At 58.3% G+C, this 24,089-nt stretch overlaps 8 protein-coding genes across 8 annotated transcripts in view; all 8 read right to left on the bottom strand.

Moving 5' to 3' along the window:
* The window catches only part of LMJF_30_3330 (conserved hypothetical protein), a gene marked incomplete at both ends in the record, with an annotated part of 1,173 nt that extends 421 nt beyond the window's left edge, over positions 1-752 (bottom strand). Inside the window, one exon of the mRNA XM_001684890.1 lies at positions 1-752. This exon is cut by the window's left edge and continues 421 nt beyond it. Within this exon, the coding sequence (XP_001684942.1) occupies positions 1-752 (752 nt within the window).
* A 2,459-nt stretch (positions 753-3,211) lies between these two features.
* LMJF_30_3320 (conserved hypothetical protein) lies at positions 3,212-4,288 on the bottom strand (the record flags this gene model as incomplete). The annotated part of the gene is made up of 1 exon (XM_001684889.1): positions 3,212-4,288. The coding sequence occupies one exon, from the start codon at positions 4,286-4,288 to the stop codon at positions 3,212-3,214; it is 1,077 nt and encodes a 358-aa protein (XP_001684941.1).
* Positions 4,289-6,791: 2,503 nt separating this feature from the next.
* Positions 6,792-7,868, bottom strand: LMJF_30_3310 (conserved hypothetical protein; the record flags this gene model as incomplete). The annotated part of the gene is made up of 1 exon (XM_001684888.1): positions 6,792-7,868. One exon carries the CDS (start codon positions 7,866-7,868, stop codon positions 6,792-6,794), a length of 1,077 nt encoding a protein of 358 aa, XP_001684940.1.
* A 4,189-nt stretch (positions 7,869-12,057) lies between these two features.
* Positions 12,058-13,335, bottom strand: LMJF_30_3300 (UV excision repair RAD23-like protein; the record flags this gene model as incomplete). Its single annotated transcript, XM_001684887.1, has 1 exon — positions 12,058-13,335. One exon carries the CDS (start codon positions 13,333-13,335, stop codon positions 12,058-12,060), a length of 1,278 nt encoding a protein of 425 aa, XP_001684939.1.
* A 1,169-nt stretch (positions 13,336-14,504) lies between these two features.
* Positions 14,505-17,627, bottom strand: LMJF_30_3290 (conserved hypothetical protein; the record flags this gene model as incomplete). The annotated part of the gene is made up of 1 exon (XM_001684886.1): positions 14,505-17,627. One exon carries the CDS (start codon positions 17,625-17,627, stop codon positions 14,505-14,507), a length of 3,123 nt encoding a protein of 1,040 aa, XP_001684938.1.
* Positions 17,628-18,994: 1,367 nt separating this feature from the next.
* On the bottom strand, positions 18,995-20,110 carry LMJF_30_3280 (putative serine/threonine phosphatase; the record flags this gene model as incomplete). Its single annotated transcript, XM_001684885.1, has 1 exon — positions 18,995-20,110. One exon carries the CDS (start codon positions 20,108-20,110, stop codon positions 18,995-18,997), a length of 1,116 nt encoding a protein of 371 aa, XP_001684937.1.
* A 950-nt stretch (positions 20,111-21,060) lies between these two features.
* On the bottom strand, positions 21,061-21,687 carry LMJF_30_3270 (conserved hypothetical protein; the record flags this gene model as incomplete). Its single annotated transcript, XM_001684884.1, has 1 exon — positions 21,061-21,687. One exon carries the CDS (start codon positions 21,685-21,687, stop codon positions 21,061-21,063), a length of 627 nt encoding a protein of 208 aa, XP_001684936.1.
* Positions 21,688-22,257: 570 nt separating this feature from the next.
* LMJF_30_3260 (conserved hypothetical protein) lies at positions 22,258-23,493 on the bottom strand (the record flags this gene model as incomplete). Its single annotated transcript, XM_001684883.1, has 1 exon — positions 22,258-23,493. One exon carries the CDS (start codon positions 23,491-23,493, stop codon positions 22,258-22,260), a length of 1,236 nt encoding a protein of 411 aa, XP_001684935.1.
* Positions 23,494-24,089: the final 596 nt, after the last annotated feature.

Genomic DNA, 24,089 nt, shown 5'->3' with positions numbered 1-24,089 from the left:
TTATCCGCCGGAGCCTGCTTGTCTGACGACTCCTCCCCCCCTCCCGCCTTCGTACTGGCGACAGCGGCGTTGCTCGACTCCGTCTTGCTGCACTTCGCTGCCTGCGCCGACGTCGTCTTTTTCTCGGATCGCACCATCCGCGGACGCTTGCCAGGAGTCGACATGTAGTTCTCGGGAAACAGCTCGTACGCCTCGGGGCCCCAGCCCCGTCGACGCCTCAGCGCCTCCGCCTTTGGCGCTAGCGGTTCTGCCGTCGTTGGTGCCGCGGCGGTGTCCGCTCCGTCGCTGATCGCCTGTTGGGTCGTTGCATCTGTCGCTGCAGACTTCGCTGTTGCCGCCGGCGGCTCGGACGTCTTTGGTGCAGAGCGCTTCACCTCGGTCGCCAACTCGGCCTCGTTCTTCGACGTGGCAGACCCCTTGAGGAGCGATGAGGCAGTCGCGGTGGCAGTCGGCTGCGAAGTGCGATCGCTGCAAGCGGCGATGGCGCCGCATGTCGCCGATGACCCGTTCGTCTGCGGCGGCGGCGGTGGAGGCGAGGTGAGTCGCGATGGTGCCGCGAACGCGCTCATTCCCTTGAGCCTCATATAAATGACTTCTTCCTTTACAAAAACAACCTGCGTCACGCAATCCTGCGCGAACACCTCCGCCTTAGGCTGCGCGCCAGTGCCGCCGACATACACCTCCGTCACTACAATAGCCAGCGTGTTGCCGCAGCCGTCCAGGTTGCGTCGTGAGAGCACGAGGCGCTGCATCGCGTCCTTCGCGAGCCGACGCACCGTTGTGGAAGCGCTAATCGGGACACGAAACGTGTTGCCCCGCGTGTTATCCTCTCCTATGAACGTGACTGTTGCGAAGAGCGGCTCAGTCGAAACAGTCGCTGGCGACGCTGCTGAGGCCTGCATTGTTGCTTCACAGGCTTAAGACCACAACCCTAGATCAACACTCTGGTAATAGAGGAGACGACACCTGCTGAGGTGCAGGGATGGAGGCTTGGAGTAGCCCAGCAACAGAATGGAGGAAACGGAAAGAAGCGGTGATGAGGGCGACGAACGAGGGCCCCTCTCCGGGAAGTGGTGGTAGCGTGTCGGTGAAGAAAGAGGAAGAAGAGCGTGCGCTAGCGAAAAACACTCGAGACGAAACAATCGCCCCAGAAAGAATAGGCAAAGCAGCCCTGCTCGCCGGCACACTGACTAAGAGAATAGAAAGCGGTCTGCGGATGCAGAAAGAAATAGAGGACGCGAGAATCGGCGGTGATGCAAGGAAGCAGGTGGAGAGTGGTACCCGGGATACAGGGACCAAACGGCAAGAGCGAGGTGCGAAGAACGAAGAGAGACGAGTGGGCTGAAGATCCGACGACCACGCGACCACGATGAAATCTGCAGCCTTGAAACGAACGTTGCAAGAAACACGCACAACAAACAAAAGATGAGAGATCTAGTGGCGTAACACAAACACAGACACACATACAGACACACACAGACACACATACAGACACACAAACACAGACACATGCGAAGGCACCGACACCGACACAACACTGTAGAAGACAGGGAAGATATCAGTAAGAACAACGGTGTGAATCTAATAAGAAGCGAGAGGGAGGGAGGGAGGGAGGAAGGGTCTCTAACGATGACCACGTGGCGTCGGTGCAGCGGCAGCGCGGCGCTGCACAGACTTGTGTGAAGAGTGGGTCGGTTACCTTTCTGTTCGCTTGTGTTGTTATATTATCATGGCATACGGCGACGAAAACAAGCGCACACGCGGCGGTGTGTGCGTGTGCGGGCGAAATAGGCGATGAGGGTGAGGGGTGGCGTTGAAGGGCGTTGAAAAAAAAAGGAAGACGACGAAGGAACGAAGCGGAGACAAGCACGCGGAGGAGAGAAGGCGAAGGAGGCACATCTGAGGAGTTGTGGAAATGAACACGAGACGCAGGCAGACGCGATGGGCGGGCATCGATGTGGGAGCAGGCCTGCAGGCACAGGCACATAGCTACACGAACACACACACACACACACATACACGCTTGCGCGATGGAACCTCTACGGGAGGCAGTGCGGAACGATGGGGCATGATGGTGATGGCGACGCCAGCGAAGTCAAGAGTCATGTGCACGATAGTAATAACCACAGCTAGTGGAATGATGTGGCGGCGCACACCCCTTTCTCTCCCAGTAAGGCACTGTAGCTTTTTTTTCGTATGTCGTGTTCCTTTCGGACACTGTTGGCAAAAAACTGAGGATGTGTACCGAGAACGAGACGAGAGAAAGAGAACAACTGAAGGGAAGGGGAAGGGTGCCATGTTACCGGCCACCGCACCATGCTCCCATTCGACCGCCACCCCAGACACATTCGCACGCCAGGGCAGTGACATCACGCGCACGCACGTCGTATCGACATCGAGTTTCGCCGGATGCCCTTGTCATACCGTTTTGTTTTGCGTAGGAAAGTAGTAGCACGTGCTTGTGTGGGTGTATGCGAAGAGTGCGCATGCGTGCGCACGCACACCGGCGGTGTTTGGAGGCGGAAGGTGGCGGTGAAGCGTGTGCAGCTACTTGAGCGGCAATCCCCTCAATAAAAAAGAAAGAGAGCAGCCGATAAGCAAACAAACGCCACCTTCGCCTTCTGCTCATATCGCCTCCTCTTGCACGCTCTGCAGACATCGACAGATGGGAGCGGCAACTGCTCCAGCAATGCTGGTTGGGCACACGGGAAACAATGCAACCGCACACGTGTATACCGTGTCCAATACGCAAACATGAACACGCACGCGCACGCCACTGAGACCTGCACAGAGGGGCGAGGGCGGAAAAGAGAAAGGAAGGGATTCGGCAGAAACGCCACACGCCGTGGACAGAGAGACAGGGCACTGAGAGGACAGGCACACAGGCACACACACGCACACGTGAGGAGAGGCAAACAAGGCGACAACAGCACACACACGAAAAAAAAGAAAACGCAGGAGAAAAAGCAGCGACGAGACGATCTCCCATAAACGACACCAATCTTCACCGATAACAGACGTTCGGCATCTCGTAAAACGAAACAGCAGAGCAGAAAAGCAACCTCGACAGGCTGATGGGCAGCAGCGCCGTGCTTACGTACCACTTCCCTCGCTGCCTCGCTCTCACAACGCTCTCTACACAACCCCTCCCACTCACCCTCATAGATGCCATGACGGCCACCGACTACACCACAAAGGCGTGCGCCCCAGGTCACTGCAGGGGCGGTGGCTGATACGTTGTGGTGCCATTGTCTGTTGAAGTGTGCATGCCGAGGGGCGGTGGCTGGTAACGCGCAAAGCTGCTACCAGCAGCCTCTGGCGCGACGGCGTACGAAGGGGCCCCTTCGTACGGAGTGCCTGTGGCGGGAGCAAGTGGCGATTGCTGTGGTACTGCAACTGGGCCGGGGGGGTTTCCCGGCGACAGTAGCGGCGTCGACGCATAGGACGCCCCGGGCATAGGGACTTGAGCAGCTGGTGAGGTCGGTATAATGGCACCAGTGGACACCGCAACAGCCGTCTGGCTGCTGTAAGCGTATGGGGTCGACGGCGCCGGCGCCGGCGGCAGCGCCGCTGGAGGCAGTACCGGCGCTTTGGGATAGGTGGGGAGGCGCACTCCCTGAAACGTTTGCGAGAAGCCCGTCGACGCGATTTCCACGAAGCTGTGGAGTACTTGAATTGTCGTGAGCACGCTTCGGTCAATGGCCTGGCGACCAGACACGAAGAGCTCCGAGCACAACGCCTTACTGTGCTCCGTCGCCCGCCACAGCTCCACGCGCCAATTCTCCAAGATCTGCTCGTTGCGTGGAAGACGAGTGAAGTCCCTCTGCGGTGATGAGCGGAGGTACTGCACTTTGGATTTAAAGAAGTCGTACTCGAGCTGGTGGTGCCGCCGCGCATCTTCGACTTCGCGCAGCTGCGCGCACTGCTTGGCAAAGCTGCGTAGCAACTCGAACCCGTTATCCTTTAGACCTTTCTGGTGCTCCTGCGACGTCTCCACGAGCTTCACACCGACCTCGAAGACGTCTTCGGCAAGTTCACGACTCTCCTTCGGTAAATCTGGTACACCCTTGTACTCCTCTCCGATGTCCCGCAACGTTTTGCCAAGCTCGCCCATGAGCCGAGCAGCCTGGATGACCTTTTCGCAAATCATCTCCCCCTTCGTCTCCAGTATGCGCACCTTCGTCATGACCTCCGTAAGCCGCATCTCCTCCGGTGACACCTCCGTCCGCGATACCATCTCACGCAGGCTCTGCGTGGTGCGGCGAGCAAATCCCTTCAGCGTCTCCATCACGGCGTGGCGTAAGGCGTCAGTGTGTTTGCGGGGTTACGGCTGTCAGCGTGCGATAGTGAAGCGAGCGAAAGATAAACCTGCACCTCCCCCTGTTCGTTTTTGTGACGCTGTGATGCAGCCTCTCCTCTGATCCGGGAAAAGTCACTGCACAGTCCTGCACGCGCGCGCCCTACGGAGGATGAGAAGTCGCTCACGCGAGAGGGAAGTGCGATACGACACGTGGGGAGACCTTGTTTGTTCCCCTTTTCTCTCGTGCCGTCTATAATCGGCACAGCGTTAGTATGTGTGTTACGTGTGCGGGTGTGCGCGCAAGTTACCGATGCGTTTTGGTATATGCGTATGTACGTGAGGAGGTTCTTGGGCGCGATTCACGCAAGCACGTGTGTGTGTACCAGTACGCGCCGGACAGGAAATCCGTTGTGCAGCGACACACAGACGACGACGGGGAGAGAGGACCAACAGCGATGAGTGTGAGGGCGGTAAGAGGAGACGATAGGAGAGGTGAAGTCATGTGCGCACACGAGACCTTGTGCCGTAACACTTTTTGCTTGTGGCACCGCCTTGCATCGATTTGTGAAGGCAGAAAAGAAAACGAGAAGGTGCGGCACTTACAGCTGTGACGTCCCCCACGTAAGCAGGGCAATGTCACGCAGCCTGCCGTTCGTTGCGCCGAGAGCGCTGATGCGAATGAGAGCAAAGCAAGAAAAGACGAAACAAGCGAAGCATACGGGGAAGCGGAGAGCAGAGGCACAAGTGCCCCTCCGCACCCACAAGCCCGTTATCACTTGCCCACTCCTCGTCTGTGCCCTCGTCCCATCTTTACATCTCCGCGCGAACGCAAGCCACCGCATGCCTCTCACTCTCTCCCCGCCCCTGCCTTCTTCACGCATCATGTGTATTTCCTCTCATGACGGCTGTTAGCGTGGTTCTTTGTTTAAATAGTTTTTTTCATTCTGCTCAAACACCGTAGATCCATTTGTTTTTCTTTCGTTGTTTGCAGTTCTGCATGTCTAAAGATGTACACGCCGTCCCCCCTCCTCCTCTCTCCCACCCAAATCAACGGAGAGGGCAAGCAGCACAACACAACCCTACGGGAAAGACAGAGAAAGGGGGGAAGGAGAAAGGGAAGGGAAGGGAAGGGAAGGCGCAGTGGTGATGGCAATGATGACTGCGTCCCTGGATGTCGACATGCACCTCTTTTTTTTTGCCCAGTTGTACAATCGTGTGTGTGTGTGTGTGTGTGTGTGTGTGTGTTTGTGCGTGCGTGCGTGTGTGTGTGTGTGTGTGTGTGTGTGTGTGTTTGTGCGTGCGTGTGTGTGCGTGTGTGTGCGTGTGTATGCGTGTCCGCGGGTTAGCTTATGCGCATGACAGCCAGCGCGTGCGGTATGCGGCAACTTTGCCTAAGTAGTCTCAGGGACAGTGCGCAGTCAGCCATGCACTCTCTTCTCTTCGTTCCCTTTACTCTTCTTTACAACAACAACGAAAGCGCGAACGATACAGGGGGAGGCAGAGGTAAGAATGTATATCAACGAGCAACACAAGAAAACAGAGCGCGGCAGACGAATCCCGGCAGAGATGGTGGCAAAGCCCTCGATAAGTACTACCCGCTCCAAGAAAAAAAGAGAACACACACACAGGCAGGCGTGTGGCACGTAAAGAAAGAAATACAACGTTTGCTGTCTATGATAAAAGACTAAGGAAGGGTATCAAGAGAGAGGCGGCCATACAAACACATGCATGGGAAGAGTGCTAAACCGCAGCACACGCAGCGATGCAGAACCGGAGTAGAGCGAAGAAGCGGTACACTCGCGCACACCAGCAGAGCTGGCGTACAGCAGCGGCAGAGGATGGCGTAGGCGACGGTGCACGAACAAACGAGTGAAAAGAAAGGGAAAAAAGGTCGCTTGACTCTGCGCCTCTCATCTCCTCCAAAATATGGCCCTCGTCGCTCTTCGCCCCTCTGCTTCATCACAAGAGACGCATGCATACAGACGCGCACACGCATCCAGGCAATCCCTGAGTCGAAGCCGCCACATGACCCGCAGCGAGAGGAACAAGAGATCTTGCAAAGCACACGTCAGTGCAAAAGTCGAAACGCAAGCCGCAACAACAAACCCAGACCCCAACAAGAAAAAAAAAGTTCAATCACGTGGCGTACAGGGCACACATATACAGGCAGGCAGGCAGGCGTGTGGCAGGCACGCCCAAAGGCAATCGCCAAGTTCTAGAACGGAACACAAAGGAAGGGTACCACTGCACACCACGCCCACCCCTCCCCCGTCAGCACGACCACATGTCATTCTCAACATGAGGCGTGGATGAGTAGGGCGGCGGCGGCAGCAGCGGCAAAAGGGGCTGCGCCTGGCGGACACGCACATGAAACGAGAGGAAAAACGAGCAACAGTACATACAGACTAGAGAAAGGGACGGGCGACCGATGATACAACTTGAGCGAGGAGGGGGAGTTCGCAAAACAAAAACATGCCGGTGCAGGGGGTCTCTAGTAGTCGGGATTGTTGAGGTCGCAGTTCTCAGATAGGTAGAACTCGCCCTGTCCCACGATAAGGTTGTCCTTCCAAGTGCCCACGAAGACGGCGCCGCACTTGAGGATAATGCGGGCGCGGCCCTCCTTCTTGCCATTCACCCACCCACCCTCGTAGCTGGAGCCGTCCGGTAGCAACAGCTGGCCTTCGCCGTGGCGCCTATCATCCAACCAGTCTCCCTCGTAGCGGCACCCATTCGCGTACTCGAGTACACCTCGGCCGGTCGCGCTGTCGTTCCGCCACTCGCCCTCATACGTGTCTTTGTTGCTATAGGCCAGAGTACCGCGGCCGTGCTTCTTGCCCTGGTACCACTCGCCTGTGTAGCGGTCGCCCTGGAGGTAGGTGAGGGTGCCGGTGCCGTGCGCCTTGTCGTCCAGCCAGTAGCCCTCGTAGCGCTCGCCGTTGACGTAGGTCAGCACACCGTAGCCCTGCTTCACGTCGTCGCACCACTCACCCTCGTACTTGTTGCCATTCGGGAATATGTACGTACCCTTGCCATGCATCTTGCCATCCTGCCACTCGCCCTCGTAAACGCCGCCGTCGGCGTAGTAGTACTTACCCCAGCCCTGCATGCGCCCCTCCACCCAGTCACCGTCGAACTTCTCCGACACGCTACCGTCGGGGCCGGCGTACGTCACCGTACCCTTTCCATGACGTTTGTCATCCTTCCACTCGCCGTCGTAGCGGTCGCCGTTGGAGTAGTAGTAGAGACCCTTGCCATGCATGCGGCCGTCCTTCCACTCACCGTCGTAGCGATCGCCGTCGGCGTACTCAAGAGTACCGCGGCCGTTGATGCGGCCAAACGTCCAGTCACCACTGTAGCGATTGCCGCTGGCGTAGTAGCATGTGCCCTTGCCGTGCACCTTATCCTCCACCCACTCCCCATCGTACTTGCTACCGTCCGCGTATGTGTACACGCCGTGGCCGTGACGCTTGCCGTACACCCAGTCACCCTCGTACTTCTCCTTGTTCGGGTAGATGAGGCAGCCCCGGCCATGCATCTGGCCGTTCTCGATTTCACCTGTATACATCATTTTCGCTGACTCGACGCTCACCGAGAAAAAGGAACCGTAAATAGGGAAGGAGAGGAGGGACAGAAAGAGAGGATCGTTTTCAGTGCTTCTACACAAAATGCCAATGCTGATGGAGGTGTAGACGGCCTTACCCGGATGGCTGAAACTGAGCGAAAAGAATACGTGGCAGGTGCGAGAGAGGGAGAGCGGAAGTTGGTGATAGGAGTGGGCACCGCTGAGGACGCGCACACGTACACACTTCTTGCTTGTGGCGCGTATGCGTGAAAGCAGATGCAAGTTTGTGCAAAAATATGTGAGGCACGTGTGTGTGCGTGTAGAAACAAGGAAGGATACAGAGGCGAGTGAAGGAGGTGCTGGTAGATGCTGTGGATAGTGCACAAAAGAGTGCGTGAGGGAGCTGGCGCAGGCGAGAGCGATCCGCACCTGAACAGCTTAGCTGGCTTCTGGGTGTCACACGACTGCGTCTGCTGACGGGGATGGGGCAGAATGCAGGAAACAGTTCGGCTCCACAACCGCACAACGCCTAGGGTCCCCCCACCCCTCGAGTGGATGTCCCTGCTCCGCTCACCGGCATACACTTACACACGAAGGTAAGAAATCTTTATTTCCCGCAAGCCCTAACGTACACCTCAAGCCCTAGAGAGCGGGGAGGAGAGTTAGTAGGGAGTCGAAGGCGACGCCCACCACCGCCGCCTCCGACCTGCCCTAGACCCCCCCCTCGACCTGCGCTCCATGCTACACATCTAGGTGCCTCTGCGGGGCCTTCCTCTGCGGCCGGTTATCGAAACACGTGCATTAGGCTCTTTTCTTTCGGTGACCGCGTCGCTTGCAGCAAAAAAAACAGCGTCGCCCCGATCGCAGCACAACGAAGCTGTGAACTGCACGGGAAGAGTATGCGCATGCGAGAGAAGGCTGAGACGATCCGGCTCTCTTTTGCTAGGGTCAGCGGGCGGTGCTGCATGGCGGAGAACGACATGGAACACGCTGCTGTCAGTCCCGTGATGGTGCCTGTGTCAGCGAGCACGCGCCGCAGGAACGTGACATGCACGTGCGCCAGCGCCTTGGACACTGAGTCATCGACGCAGAGCAGGTGGTAGGCCATCATGCCCGTCAGGGCCAGCATTACCGCGCAGTAGCGCAAGGTGCCCATTCAGAGCGGTGGCACAGATAGCGTCGAAGCTAACGTAAGCTAAGACGACAACACCGGCTCAGCGAATGATGCCGCTGACACCAACGTGACCAAAGGAACCCTCATTGGAAAGGGGAACAAAGGGAGTCAGGTTGTTGCGGGAGAGACCGCAGTGCTTGGCGGTGGGGCAGAAACCGTAGTCGACAGAGCGGCCGCGCAACCCTAGTTGCATGCCCATAAACACGTTGCTCACCGGCGCCGACTCCTGAACACCAGCTTAGAGGACCGCCGTGACCACAGCGCCAATGAGCACCGTAAGCGCGTTCAGTGCCACACCCTGAAGAGGCAGAGCGGAAGTCCTCGACCACAGTCGGTGTGTGGGAAAGACACTCCGAGAACTGCACCTTCCACTCCCGCAGCTGCGCGCACACGTTCGCTGACCACCTCACCACCACGGCTGAGCCCCAGAGCAGATTCTCCAATGTCGGGCAAACAGCCACCATGCAGGCCACGAGCCCCACCCCAGGCGAGGGGGGCATAGGTGTAGGTGCTATCCGCCACAGGCACCATGGCCAAGAGCACAGCGTATCATAAGCCGATAAAGAGGCGTGCAAAATGCTTAAAGAATCAGGAAGGGCGCTGGGCCGGCACAGAGAGAGGCCGTCTGTCCTGTGATGAACACGTCGGCTCGCAAGAACGCCCGGATGCCCATTGATACCAGTGCAGTGAAGCAGAGCGTGCCATGAACTTTGATGAGGCGAAAAGTGTCCACGACAGCAGCGAAGACGATTTTGCGGGGCATCTGCGCTATGACGCGCACACCCCGGCGCCCCTCGGGATCAGCCGCCAAGTCGACGTCGGTCTCTGCGTTTTGCTTCATCAGCGCGGCACCCGCCACTGAAGGGTTCGCCGTCAACGCACCACACACAATAGCGCTGGTGTGCGAACTACACCAAGGATTACCGAGGGAGTGCGAGAAAGGGGATCTCGGTAGGGGAGCAGCGCGGTAGAAGATAGAGAAACGACAGAAAAAAAAGCCTGGTGGTAAGGAGAAAGCTCGTACTACATGGAAGCCGCAAGCCATGTATATCTGCTATGATATGCGGGTGACGGTCGCAGTTTGCGGCCTCGCCACCTCCGCTACCTTGTCCCTCATCGCTTTAGCCTCCTCGTCCACACTATAGGATACGACACCCAACGTCAGGGATGAAAAGAGATGGTATGAGAGGAGACAACAAAAGATTGAAGAAAAGGGGGAGCGCCGACGGACAGACAACCACAACATTAGACGCTGCCATCCTCCCCCTGAGCCGCCATCTCATTACCGGGTCGAGAGCAACACAACAGAAATCGAAAGAGAAACAAGGAAAAGGAGAGTTGAGGAGACAAGGGAAACGACGGAGAGGAGACGAGTGGCTTTGCCGCTGGCTGTGCGTGAGGCGTTTCACCTCGCTGTCAAACGCCCACACAGTCATCTGTCACATCCGCGAGGAACAGCAGCCTAATGAATGCCGCTTTCCCACAAGGCAAGGTCGTTGACCGGGGACACTCGCACATGCATCCTTATGTCCTCGCGTCCCTAGCGGGGTACCAGAGACCAGCTGTACGATAGGTGCAGGCGGCCTTCTTTGTCTGTGTTTCCTTGCTTGCCGGATCTCATCTATCTTCTTGGCTTTCAACTTTTCCTGGTGCTGCGTCACAACTTTCTGCGGCTTCGTACGTGCCGCAGGTCGTGCGTAGCACACAGCACAACCGAGCAGGAGAGCCCAGAATGCAGCTCCGTGTTCAGTATGGACCGAAGCGTGTCGCAGGCCGCAAAGAAGAAGGTCCTCCGGTACCGCACATCGCGTCGTCATCGAAGCAAAAACACCTCGCGCGACATGCAGCAGTGGAGTGTAAACCTGGCACAGACACTGACTGCAGGGCCATGCTATTTTTTGCCCTTCAACGTATCTATTCTGCCACAGAGCTCATGCTCTGCTCCACTCCACCCGGTCTGGCACAGCCCCCCAAACCACGGGGTGCGAAGCATACTGTAGACAGACGCGTTACAGCCGAGCACCGACTCAGCCATCTGAGAGCGCGGCCCCCGTCTCAAACTCAACCCACCACCCGCTCACATCATGCCGGGCGCCACCTGGTGCACCCGCTCCTTGGGGCGGCTCAGGCTTCCCTCCCACTGGTAGGCTGTGTGAGGGCCGGGCGGGATATGCTCGAGTCACGCTGACACTCTGCCTAATCATGTGAGTGGCACCAACGTGCTCACTGACTCGGGCAGCCTCGACACCACGCCATCCAGGGCCTGGCTGCCGACATCCGCAGCGACACATTGCACCGACTTCCCCCCCCCCGTCGAAGGTGCCTGACCCTTGTCGCCACCGGAAGTGTCTCGGCAGGGACAGGGATAGGGGGGCTGCCTGGTCCCCTCCCACTGCACGAGGCACTGGACCCTGAGATACCACGCACTCAGGTGTCCCTCCGCCCTCGGGGTCGCAGAGGAGCAGAACAAACAAAGAAGTACAGGAAGAGCGCCCACCTAAGCTCGCCATCGTAACGAAGCGAAGAAACAACAAGACACAACAGGGAACGGGTGCTCGGCGGCGCAACGGCAGCAGTGGATGGAGGTTACACACACACACACACACACACACACACACACACACATCGTGCATCCATGCAGAGAACAAAGCAGCTGGCAGGCACGCACAGCTGCACCCAAGCACGTCCAGCACAACACACGACAATCACGAGTCACCAAGACGACTCGGCCGGACAACGTGAGAAAGCGGGAGAAGTGAGAGGGAACGTCACGGCGCTTTTACTCGGCTCCTCTCGCTTCTTCACAGACACGAATCACCGCTGCCACGATCACCATCGCCACCGCATGAAGAGCAAAGTAGCGTGAGGCTCACGTGGCAGGATAACAGAGGAGGAGGCGAAAGTGAAGCAAGGATGGATACAGGTATTCGCAAGAAAACAGCGCCAGAGGAAACTATGTAAAGAGGCAGCCCAATGAGCACCACTCAAAGACATCGAGTGCAGCCACCCCTCTCTCTCCCATCACTGCTCATCCTCGTAGTCCTCCGCCTCCTCGTCGACCATTTGGGTGGCAATCTCCGCCAGCAACTCTGCTGGAACACCGCCGTGCTCGAACAAGACACTCGCCGCCACCTCTTGATTGCGCTGGGTAGCAAGGTAGACTAGCGCAGCGCTCTGTTCGTCCCACATACCACCACCTAACTCGACGAGCTGCTGCACCGCCGTGCGATCCTCAGCAGTCAACTCAAGCCCGCTCTGCAGCTGATTCATGAAGCTGCTTTCTTCCGCGTCACCCGCGACAGCCTGTGCCGTCGACGGCGCAGCGGACCCGGCCGGAGCGCTCGCAGTCCCCGGCTGCCCTGACTCACTCATGATAGACAGGAACACCTCCGGATCGCGCTCAATCTGCTCGTATACAGCCGGGTGACGCAGCGCGATCTGCTGCATCACCACTGGCAGCGTGTCCGTGTTTTGGTTGTACAGGATACGGATTTCGTCGAACTGCGGGATGCGCGAGAGGGCGGCGCGCATCTCCGACTCGGCGCTGGATGGCGTGGCTGCGGGTGCCGGAGAGGCCGACGCCGGTGCGACCGCGGTTGCAGAAGACGCGGACGGATTCGATGCTCCCGGGGCCGCCGCGGGTGCGGCAGGAGCACTGAAGGGCGCGAGCTCCTCCACAAGGTGAGAAGGGATGCCTTCGAAGAGGTACTCCACGGCGCGCTCGACGTTCATGAAAGCGGCGCGCAACGCCAAAGCAATTTGACTTCGGTCCTCGAAGCCCATCGACGCCACCTCGTCGATCAGGTTGGGGGCCACGCCATACGTGTTCGTTGTGGAGGCAGCAGGCGCAGCAGGAACAGCAGGGCCTGCTGGGGTCGTAGAAGTGACAGGAGCTGCAGCGGCAGTAGGAACAGCGGGAGCTGGTGGGTCAACGGGGGCAGCGGAGGTGGCGGGGGACGTTGTGGTCAAAGCAGGCGCGGACATCGCCGGCGGTGGCGTAGAAGATGCAGGTGCGCTACTCTCAGGTGCCGCCTCCGTCGTTGGTGTCTCCGCCGTTTGCGGTGCTGGCGGCTTCGGGATCTTTCGCTTGCGCCCGGCGAGCACAAGCGAATCATTGTCTTTGACTCCAGCATCCGCCAGCATCATGCTGTCCTCCAGCACAGCGCCATTGAAGCACAGCCGCAACGACGCTGGCTCGTACTCGTCCTCCAGCAGCCTCTTCACATCGAGGATGGTCGAGGTCGCCTCCACATCCACCTCGTGCTGTTTTCCAGTAATTGTTTTGAGAATGACTTTCATTTTCTGCGTGTGTGCGTGCGCGCGTGTGTGTTTAGGTTTGTCGCTGATGTCAGTGCGCCTTCTCGTCCGCTCTTTCGATTGCTCCGATGTGGAAGACGGGAAAGAAGAGCGAGGGAGGGCGAGCTGCAAGGAGGCGGAGTTGGCCCCAGGACTGTTGCCGGGTGCAGAGAGAGTATGTTTGCACGAGGGACTGTGTGCGTAAAGGCAGGGTCGAGGACGAGGGAGGAAGAGAAAAATAAAAGACACAAACGCAGAAGCACCACGACAGGTCTCGCAGAGAGCACACAGAGAGAGAAGAAACGAAGAGTAGCGCGGATGAGAAGATACAAAGCCTGAGGCGTTGGCATACCGTGCAAAACAGAGAGAGTAACACCGCGGCGGAACGGACGTGGAAGGCAAGTGCTAGGTGGGACGGGGGTCGGGAGGCGCGTGCAAAGTGCGACGGCACGAAGAGCCGAGAGAGAGAAATCGGGGGAAGGGTGAAGAGTGGCACAGAGTTGGAGAAGGAACGCACAGGGGGAGCGGAACAGACGTTCTAAAGCGTGCAATCAAGAGGAAAAGAGAGGACCGATGTAGCACGGAAAAATGATACCGACAACGAAGCCGTGTAGAGCAGCGAAGCGTCCGTACAAGTCTAGAAGTGGGCGCAGACACGAGCGAGGCACCCCCCCCTTCTCCGTCAGGAGTCATATGCAAAGAGAAGGGCCTCAGAGAGAGAACTCGACTCTGCTGGAGAGCAGTGTCACGCCACGCTCACCTGTGTGCGACTGTTCCCTTCATTCTATGCGGTCTTCCCTTGCTGCACTGAGCTCTCGAGCGGGAAGCACTGGAGAAGAAAAGGTGGGAGAAGGCGGCAAGATAGACGTCGACTCATTGACACGCTCGCACCACTTCACGCAAAGTTCGGAAGGCGTATCACAGAGAAAGCATATATATATATATATATATATACCTCGCACATACACAAACACGAACTACAGCGGGTACGGCAACGGGAAGCTAGTGCACAAGAGCTTGACCGGCCAAAAGTAGAGATGCGGCAAAGCCACACGAAGTGTGGTGGCAGTGGGAAGCACAACGCACTTCGTCATGTCTATAGTGTACATCAGTAGAGGAAGAGAGAAAAAAGAAGCGGATGTGAGGCAGGACCTCTGTCTCCCTCTCCCCTATCAAAATCGGATGGGTGGCAGCTTTTCGTGGCCGCGTGCAGGTGCCGCTGTCGCCGAGGAGGGGGCGCGCTGCTCGTACATGCGCCAAAGATCGTCGTACGTGAGCTCCGTCGGCGAGGAAGAGACGCCTGGTACTTGTCTGCGTTGGGTTGTGTGAGCCAACGTCTTGTGAGAACTCGTGCGATCCGTTCGCAAGCGCCGTGACAGCGCTGATGACCTGCTTGGGGAAGCAGAAGACGTGTACAAGTGCCGGTCCATACTGGAGTCTAGCCAATCCGCCTCTTCCGCGCCATCCTCGTCACTGGAGTTCGTTCCGCGTATTTGGCTGACGGCAGGGCCGCGAGTCTTGTCTAGACTGCGGCACAAGGCGTCTCTGCCGTCCCCCGCGGCATCCGCTGAGGGCCGCCGCACCGCCATGAGCTTGCCGGTCGCCGATTGTGCCATTCTCTCCTGCTGCAGCACGTGCTGCTCGCGCTGACGCTGGCGCAAGACGAGCTCATAGGCCGCGTTGTGGCTTTGTGTGACACTACGCGCAAGGCACAAGCACTTGAGCACGTAGAGCAAAGTCACGGTGGAGCACCGCACTACCTGTCCCTCGATGTGGTACTGTACGAGGCCGGTGGGGGTGTTGTGTGGGAAGGTGCACAGCACCTCTTCCTTCGTTTTTGTCACCACCATCCAAAACGAGACAGGGAAGCGCAGGAGAACGGCGGCGGGCACAGGGCGGCGAGTCCCAGCCTTCAGCATACCGTCAAAGAACACGACCGACCCTACCGCCGCCTCGGCCATCAGGGATGCAGCGGCGCCGCTGGCGTTGCTTTCCGACGCGCGATCCGTGGTATCATCCATAGAGCCCGAAGCCGCCACTGCAGTCTGCGATGCAGCAGGGGTGGGGAAGGTGACGCCGAACAAGTCTTCCTTTTCTAGAGTTTGACCAAAGGAACGCTCTGCGGCGATGAGAAGCGTCGCGGACGGCATCCATCCTCGCATCTCGACCTCCCGCATCGACGCAGCCCTCAGCAGTGCTGCCAAGGAGAGCAGACACTGCAGGCAGTCATCGGAGAGGTTGTGGCGGACGTAGTGGGACTGCCTCTGACACAGGGCGCCGACAGCGCTACGGAGGCGAATGCGGTGAAGCCGTCCGCCCGTTCCGCTCGGCTCCACCTCCAAGGCCACCGACGTGTCATCGGCCTCGCTGGGTGGCGGTGATGCAGCTGCCATTCCCGCTGCTGGAACCACCAACGGCGGGAACTTCAGGTACGCGCGCTGCGGCACAAACAGTTCGGCGTTGAAATGTATATGTACCTGTGACTTCGCACCGCCACGAGCCTCCACAAAACTGCCGAGCTGGCTGAGCACACGCTGCAGCTCGGGCACTGTCGCCTCAAAGCACCACAGACGCTCCTCCCCGTCTGCCACCTCGAATCCGCTGAGCCCCGGCGGCGAGTACACCTTCAGCTCGCCTGCGAAAGACGGCAATGGCGGGGTTGGCACGGGGTCTGCTGGGGCAGGGCGTCCGCTTGCCTTGACCGCCTTGCGATTTCCGCTGCCGCTACCTGATCGCTTCGAGGAAGAGGAGGCGGCAAGCGGCGCCGCGCCGCGGGCGTGGGTGGTGCCGCTGCGTCCCCCAGCTGGCTTTTCCTTCTCCGCAGTTTCGATGGGCGGTGGCGGCGGCGGTGGTGGTAGATAAAGCTGCACGTCCTCTGTCGCGCGAGGCAGCGCCGTGGCCTCGCGCAGAAGGAGCGTCAGAAAGTCGGCTATCCACGGAGCCGAGTACGGCAGGCGCACAAGCGCACGCGTCAAGAAGACCTTGCGGGGCAGCGGCTGCCCCTCCTTGTCAACATGCTGCAGAGGGGCGAAGGGCTGGAAAAAGTCGAGGCGTACGGAGACGCTGCAGCCGGTGGTGAGGCACGTGGAATCCTTTGCAAGGTTCACCGTGGAGCGACCAGGCAGCAGCTGCACCGTCTCCGTAAAGCGTGTTTGATCGTCTGTCAAAAAGTCGCGCACCGAAAAGCTGCCGCTTCCAAGTAAGACCTCGGTGCCCTTCTCCGGCGGCGAGGCGGCGCTTGCAGCTGCTGCCGCGGTCCCCTGAGCATCCATCTCGAAGGATTGCCACAGCGACACCTCGCATGGTGCGCTGTACAGTTTCCGGTACACATCAAGGGGTGTGCCCAGCTCATGCAAAAAGAGAATGTGATCGTGGAAAGTGGCCGTTGGTCTGTGTGGTGGGGACGAGGACGGCGCCACGGCCTCCTCGGCGGAGATTGCAGGTGTGATTGGCAGTATGGGTGCTGTCACGCATCCCCCAGCCAGCGTGACACACGCGCGCAGACGACGGCGTGAGTCGGCAGTCGCAGCTACAGCTATGTCCTTTGTGGATGAGGAGCCGGATGTGGACTCCAAGGTGGGCAGTCCCGAGACCCCGTATACACGCACCAGCACTGGGCGACACTGTGACATGCACTGCGCAGACAGCAGCAGTGAATCGTGGCACCGCACGCGGAAGTTCAAGCAGTCGTCGGCATCGACGAGTGACCCTGCTGCAAGCGGCACAGAGACGTCCATTGTCGAGCTTGAAAGAAGTGGAACAAACAATAGCGTTGTTCCCCCAATGTGGCGGGCGCCGTCGGGGAGAGCAGTGAGCCCGGCCGCTGCCTTCCCTTTGGATTTCGTGACAGTCGGCGTCGCGCTCTTAAAGCGCTTTCCCGCTGCGCCGCCGGCCTGCTTGCCACCGGCGTCGTCGCCGATGCCGGCGCTCGGGAGGGCGTACACGTCAATGCGGTTGGCCTTGCTATCATTAAGTAGTGTGTGGCGTACAGTCGGCCCGCCTACAATAACCGTCTGCTTTACTAGGAGGAGCAGCGGGGGGGCAGCAGACGGTTGCTGCTGATGCGACTGTTGTTGCCCGTCAGCGGCACAGTCGCTGTTGGCGTCGACCGGCAGCTGGCGAGGAAGAATGAAGTGATCCTCCTGACAGAGTCGCAGGAGAACCAGCATGTCTGGCACCGCTTGTGCCTCCACATCCCAGTGCAGATGCACCTCCAGCAAGCACTCCTCCTCTGTGGTGCCTGGCGGGGTCACCGAAGGGGTCGGCGCCCTCTTCTCCTTTTCTTTCTTGGGCATTGCCAAAGGCGAATCGTACGAAATGTCTGCAGTGCGTGGGTGTGTGCGGGTGGGAGCGTGTGCCCGGCATTGATGGACAGCCAAACGGGGGGAGAGATAGGAGAAAGGCGAGTGCCTTCCAAGCACCTGCTGCGCGTACGCGGCACGAGACAAGGGCAGCCCACTCCAGCCGACGCGAAGAAGAAGAAGATACGCACGGCGGAGTGGAAAACGTACACGTGCCAGTGAAAAAAAAAATGGCAGCAGGAGTGCAGCGGAGTTTAGACGGCTGGCCGTTGGGGAAGAACATGAAGAATGCAACGAAAGGGAGGCGGGGGAGAAGGGGAACGACATAAAAGGAAGGAGAGGTGAGTGGAGAACTTTCAACTGCACACGCTTGGCTTTCGTCGGGTGCACACCTGCACATGCAACAGACGTAGATGCGTCGGGGTCAGCAATGGCAGCGGCAAGAAATGGCACTAAAGTGAGCAACAGGGAGAGGGGATTGAGAAGAGGGGCGCACAACGGTGTTCTTGTTCTCGGTCTTTGCAGCAAACTCCCTCTACCCTACCCCACCCCACAACTCCAGTCGCTATGTGCGACCTGTCCGAAAATCAGTTGCCGGTGTGTTCATTGCTTTTTTCTAGTGTCGGTGATGCAGCTGTTGTAGTGTTACACATATCCGATTGTTGTAGTTTTTTTTTCGCCGCCACTGCCCCTCCCTCTCCTCCTAAGCGCATCGGTAGACTCCTGCCAAGTAATGGGGAGGGAGAGTTGTCGAGCTTATGGTAAGGAAGCAACCAAACGCAGCGATCGACAAGGGCTCCCTCGATCGCTGTCAGCAGCGTTGCCACTGTGCAACACAAATCCGGAAAGCATGTGAGATGAAGCACTCAAGCACACGCACATATGTAGCGCCACGACGCAGCGATGTTAGCATCGCCGTAGCAGAGAAAGAGAGGAAGATCAAAGTTTGACAAGAAAACGCGCAAGAGACGAGGAGCAACAACGTCACACACGTTGCACAAACGAGAAATCAAAAGAAAAAACGGCGCGCAATGTACCCATAGCGACAGCGAAACACGCCAAGGGACAAACAGAGAGCGGCACACCAGCGCCAAAAAGAGCCGCCACGGAAGACATTCATGTGTGGCGCCGTCTCTCTCTCTCTCTCTTTCGCCGACATGAGCCGCCGCCGCCATGCCACTTCTCAACGCCCCAGCGTGAGCATGCGTAGATGGGCACACACTGTCAGCGGAAAAGCAACAGAGGAAAAGCAAGATGGAGTGCATCGCGCGGTGGAAGAAAGGGAAAAGGGAGAAAGAAAGGTCTGTACCTCACTGGCACACTCAAAGTGCCCTTTGGACGAGGGCGCCAACCGAGCCCTGCTACACCGTGCCGTACTGATTCGTGCCCGCTTCAAGTAGCGGCTCACATGCCGCGGCGTAGCACAACGGCAAACAGTACACCGCAAGCAAGACGCCGACAACGCCCACTACAATGAGCACGGAGAAACTCACTAGGTAATAGGCCGCCACGGAATCTGGGAAGGGTGCGTTCGTACCCGAGACCAAGCTGGATGCGGTGGACGTCTCGATAAGCTGCACATGCCAAGTCGCTTCCTCGATCTCCAGCGCCGCCACATGTCCTGGGTCTCCCTTCTTCCAGCGCGACATGCCGAAGTCGATGTCAATAAGCCGGCCCCCGCAGAGCCGCCAGCCGTCGAAGTCGCGTGGGTCATGTGGGACGTGGCCCACGACGACAGACTGGATGCCCGGGAACTTTTTGTCGAGTACCTTGCTCAGTGCGTTGCACTTGACAGTCAAGATGCTGCGCACGAGAATAGGGTTGGCGACGTCGTCCACATCGTCCTCAGTCAGATCCAGTCCGTTTCGCGCCAGAGGTGAGATGGTGCCGTTCAGCAGCGCCTTAGTGAGCTCTGAATTGAACTGCTCGACCTTGCTGAGGCTCGTGATCATGCCGGCCGTCGCCGTAGAGAAACCTCCGTGCATGAAGAGAAACGGGCCGTAGTGAAAGACTGCCTTGCGAGTTCGCAGGTATCGGCCAAGGTCTGTCGCGTTGGACAGAAGCACGTCGCGGCCTTTCTGTCCACCACTCGCGGCAAGGCTCGCCTTGTCCACCGCCTTGTAGTCCCCTCGGAAGTTGCGCAGCTCGTGGTTGCCCAACAACTCAATCACATCGCCCCCTTTGGCGTGTGCCTCCTGCTGCAGCCTCATCAGCAGGCGCACAATCAGAATATCGTCGGGGCCAACATCAAGAATGTCGCCCAGCTGGACCAGGAGCGCATCCTCACCGATCCAGTGATTGCGTTTGTCAATGAGACGCGTAAGACGCAAGACAGAGACGGTCTGCTCGTAGTCGCCGTGCAGGTCCCCAACGGCGACAAGGCGGCGCGCCTCAGCACTCAGCGCGACCGCAAAGGCGGCGATGATGAGTGCTGCCGACAGCAGCACAGACAGCGATTTCTTCCACGGCAATACCATCTGTTTCCCGTTTCTGGATGTCTTTGCGGAACAGAGAGAGTCTACGTAGCCGCGAGGGCTAAGAGGGAGGAGAGTAGCGGTGTAGCCGGCACAGAATACGAATGCCTGCGTACTCTCTAGAGGGAGTGAGAAAGCGGTGGCTGGCTTCGCCCCTCGCCTTTTCAGAGATCCGGACGAGAGCGAAAGAGGACAAAACGCAGAGCTTGGTGGCAGGTGAAGGTTAGGGTAGGGGGCGCTGAGAGAAATGCAACCTGTCTCTCTTCCCTTATTTTCCAGTTCGATGCTGAGACGAGAGCGTGCGGAGATTTGCCGCGAAAAAAGAAAGCGACGTAGTGAAACACCACGGGGCAGATAAAGACACAAGAGTCGGGGGAGGGGGGTGGAAGACTACGAGGGAAAGGGGTGAACAACCGTACATGCACAGTACGAAAGCAAGACTCCCTGGCACTTGATGTTGAGTCGCAGCAGCGGTGAATCCGCTGGAACCAGAGAGGAGGATGGCAGGTAGTGAGCAGCGAAAGAGACGACAGATGGAAAGAGAGGCCAGCTGCAACGCGATTGTGACGCCCCTTCAGACCTTTCTTGCACCTCCCCACCCAGACCCCTTTTCACCGCCCATCGTCGAGTCCATGCGCAGTAGCCTACAGACGCAGACATACACACACGGCTGATGCGCGCCCCCGTAAAGCACGTGTCCCTCTTTCAGTGCGTCCTCTGTGCAGCGGCACAGTCGGCGGTTGCCCTCAACTAACCGAAGAAATAAAAACAACCTTCGGCGCTGTTTGACTGGATGCTTGCTTATGGAATTCATGTCATCGCATCGGCATGTTGGTGTGCTTTGTTTCGTCTCTCGTTATTCGGCAGACACGCATGGAACACTTTTTTGGTTTTTTCCCTCCCTCCGCTCCGTATTGACCGCCCTCCTCAAACAAGAGCTCCGACCTTCGTCCTCAAGCTTCCATCTCTGTCGCGGAAGCTAGGGGCTGCGGTGGGTCATCGAGGTAGCGAAGGGAATAGTAGTTCTCCCGCCCGCGCAGACTGCCGGCGCGGCAGTCGGAGAACAGCATTCCTGTGCGCGTATCGAACTTCATGCCGAGGCACGGTTCCAGAACGTCGCGGTTGAGGCGTTCCATCGTGTGCTCTCCGGGCTCGATGACGAAGCGCTTCTTGCTGGCCCGGATCAGCAGCAGCGCCACCAGAGAAAGTACCGCCAAGAGCGGATGACTGTAAGCGCGCAGAAATTCCACATACGGCTCCACTGACGGCACCAGCGGTGGAAGAACGAGAAGCACGTTGAGAGCCGTCAGCTGTGAGAAGAACACGAAGGAGCACAGCGCCGTAAGCAGCTGCACAAAGTGGTAGGAGCGATCTTGCCGGATGAAGCTGTACTGCAGGGCCAGCTCAAATGCCGCCATCCCGGCAACATCGCGCTCCTTCACAGACTTCATGCCAACAATCCTTTTTGTGCGTCTTACCTCGTTGAGTAGTGTCGCAGAGCGCAAGTGAGAGTGGGTGAGTGAAGTAGAGAGGATACACTCACGGGACCAGAGAGAGATGGGGAAAAAAAGGCGCTCCATAGCATGCCTCTACGTGGCTCGATAGTCAGAGCTCACGCACGTCGCGCCACGGATCCAGCCCCCCCCCCCCTCTTTTCTTGAAGAGGTCCCGTCTCGTTTAGCTCTTGACGCCACATGATGCGATGAGGTCGGCGAGGAGGTTACAAGATCAAGCTGGGCGTGAACACAAAAAGAGGCGAAGCACCTCGAAAACATAGCCGTCGAGACAGGCAGCACGTCCAAACAGCTTTAGTCGTCACGCATCTCGTTGTTGCTGTTGTTCATGTCTTTTTTTGTTTCTTGTGAAGTCGCAAACCATCCTGTTGTTGCAGGGCGGTTTCGTCGATGCTCTCGCGACGAGTACTGTACATCTTGGGTGAGTTTGGGGGGGGGGCGATGGCGAGGGAAAAGAAACAGCCAAAGATACAACACGAAAAAAAAACGGAGGAGGAACGCGTGGAAGGGCATACTAGTCCCCTCTCCACTCTCTCTCCAACCTCTGCCCCCCCCCCCGAAGAGCAAAAACGGGTGGCAGAGAAGCGGCGACAAAGGTACGAAGGAGTGCGAGGGAAGGAGAGAGATCGCAACGCCCTAACGCCCGGATTTTGTGAGCGTCTTCTCCAGCATTGCCTTCTTCCGCTGTATCTCCGCCTCCAAGAACTGGCACTTCGCGATCTCCTCGTCATACGTCATTCTTGCGTCGTTGGCGGCGCGAATGCGCTCCTCCTTCTCCCGCGCCAGACGCGCGTCCTCCGCTGCTTCCACGAGGCGCCGTGAGGAGATGTTCTCAAGCACTTTGGTTTTCCACTGCGCGCACTGCTCCCACGCTTTGGCGAGCTCGGCGTCGCTCTCTTCCTGCAGCTGTGCCTCCCTGCGCAGCCGCTGCTCGACTTCCTCCTTGGTGAACATCTTCTTCAGCCCGCGACTGACGTAGTCGCTCGGCTTCTTGTTGGACGCGTTGACCTGCAGCGGGTCGCAGCCGGCCATGAGCAGCAATCCCACCATCTCCCAAGCCCCGGAGTCAAGGTGCGAGTTGCGGGCAATGATGTGCAATGGAGTATCGTACTCCTCGTTGAGCAAGCGTGGGTCGGCCCCAGCGGCAAGGAGCAGCTGGGCCGCCTTGACATCGCCGCGGACGGCGCAGAAGTGCAAGCCACTGTTGCCCCGCCGGTCTTGTCGGTTGCAGTCCGCTCCATTTCGCAAGAGGTACTCCGCCACCTCTGTCTGGCCCATCTTCACGGCTATGAGGAGTGGCGTCGCATCTGTGGAGTCGGCCGCATCGACGTTGGCGCCGTGCTCGACCAGCCACCGGCTCACTCGCACGTCTCCGTCAAATGCGCACTTGTGCAGGGCAGAACTACGCTGCCGGTCTAGCTCGTTCACCTTCACCTCCGGATTGCCGCTGTGGCGGAGAATCACCTCCATGCCCTCGATACTTCCACATGCCGCGGCCGTGTGAAAAGGAGTGGACTGCGTCGTGGACTGAATGGTGTCGTCTGCGCCGTGATCGAGAAGCACCTGACAGCACGCTATGTAGTCCTGTGTCACTGCCTCATGCAAAGGAGTGCGCCCCTGCGCATTTGTGGCGTTGACGTTCGCGTGGAGTGACTCGATGACGTACTCCAGCGTAGTTGTGTTCTTGCCCAGGGCAAGGTGGACGATAGTGTTGCCATTTTCGTCGCGGCATTTCTCTACGTTGTCGCTAACTGCAAGGAACTCTTTAGAGAGGCGACGGAGAGTTTCGAGGTTGCCGTCGCGGACCGCCTGCTGCACCGCATCCAGGAGTGCCTTGGGGCCCTGCTGCCCGCCAATGACTCCAAAATTCATTTAGACTCTACTTGCGCGTGGGGACGCCTCAGCGTGTTCCTTCTGATGTGGAATAGTGGTGGGTGGGAAGTGTTTGTGGGGGTGTGGTGCTGGCTCCTCTGGTGTGCAAGGACGCCAATGAGACCACTTTTCTGCTCCTGCCGTATGTAGGAAGGAGCGCAATACCACCCACAGGGAGAGGGGGGGGGGCAAAGAGAAACGCGACGACTGAGAATGCCAGCGAGTTTAGTCGCGAAGCAAACAAAAAAGAAATGCGCTCATAGCGAGCACAAACAAGGGGGCGGGATACGTGTTGAAGTGCAGTTGCAAACGTGGATGTGCGCCCATATATACATATATGTATATATGTATATATATATATATGTGTGTGTATGTGTGTGTGTGTGCCGGAGCGCAGAATGCATAAGGATCAAGAAAAACAAGAGCCTATACAAAAGACATAGCGAGAAGGACGTGCGCAGCATTAGGAGATGTCCGACCTTAGAAAGAAAGGGTAGATGGACCTTGACACACCACGGACCTCACCGTAGATACAGTCAGCGGAGTCACCAGCGTGAAAGAGTGGCACGTGAGCGAGCGCTTCGCTGTGATGCTCT

Source organism: Leishmania major, chromosome 30 (genome assembly GCF_000002725.2).
Source record: "Leishmania major strain Friedlin complete genome, chromosome 30".
NCBI lineage: Eukaryota > Euglenozoa > Kinetoplastea > Trypanosomatida > Trypanosomatidae > Leishmania > Leishmania major.
The sequence above is the reverse complement of the archived record's forward strand: the minus strand, read 5'-3'. Positions and strand labels throughout refer to the sequence as shown.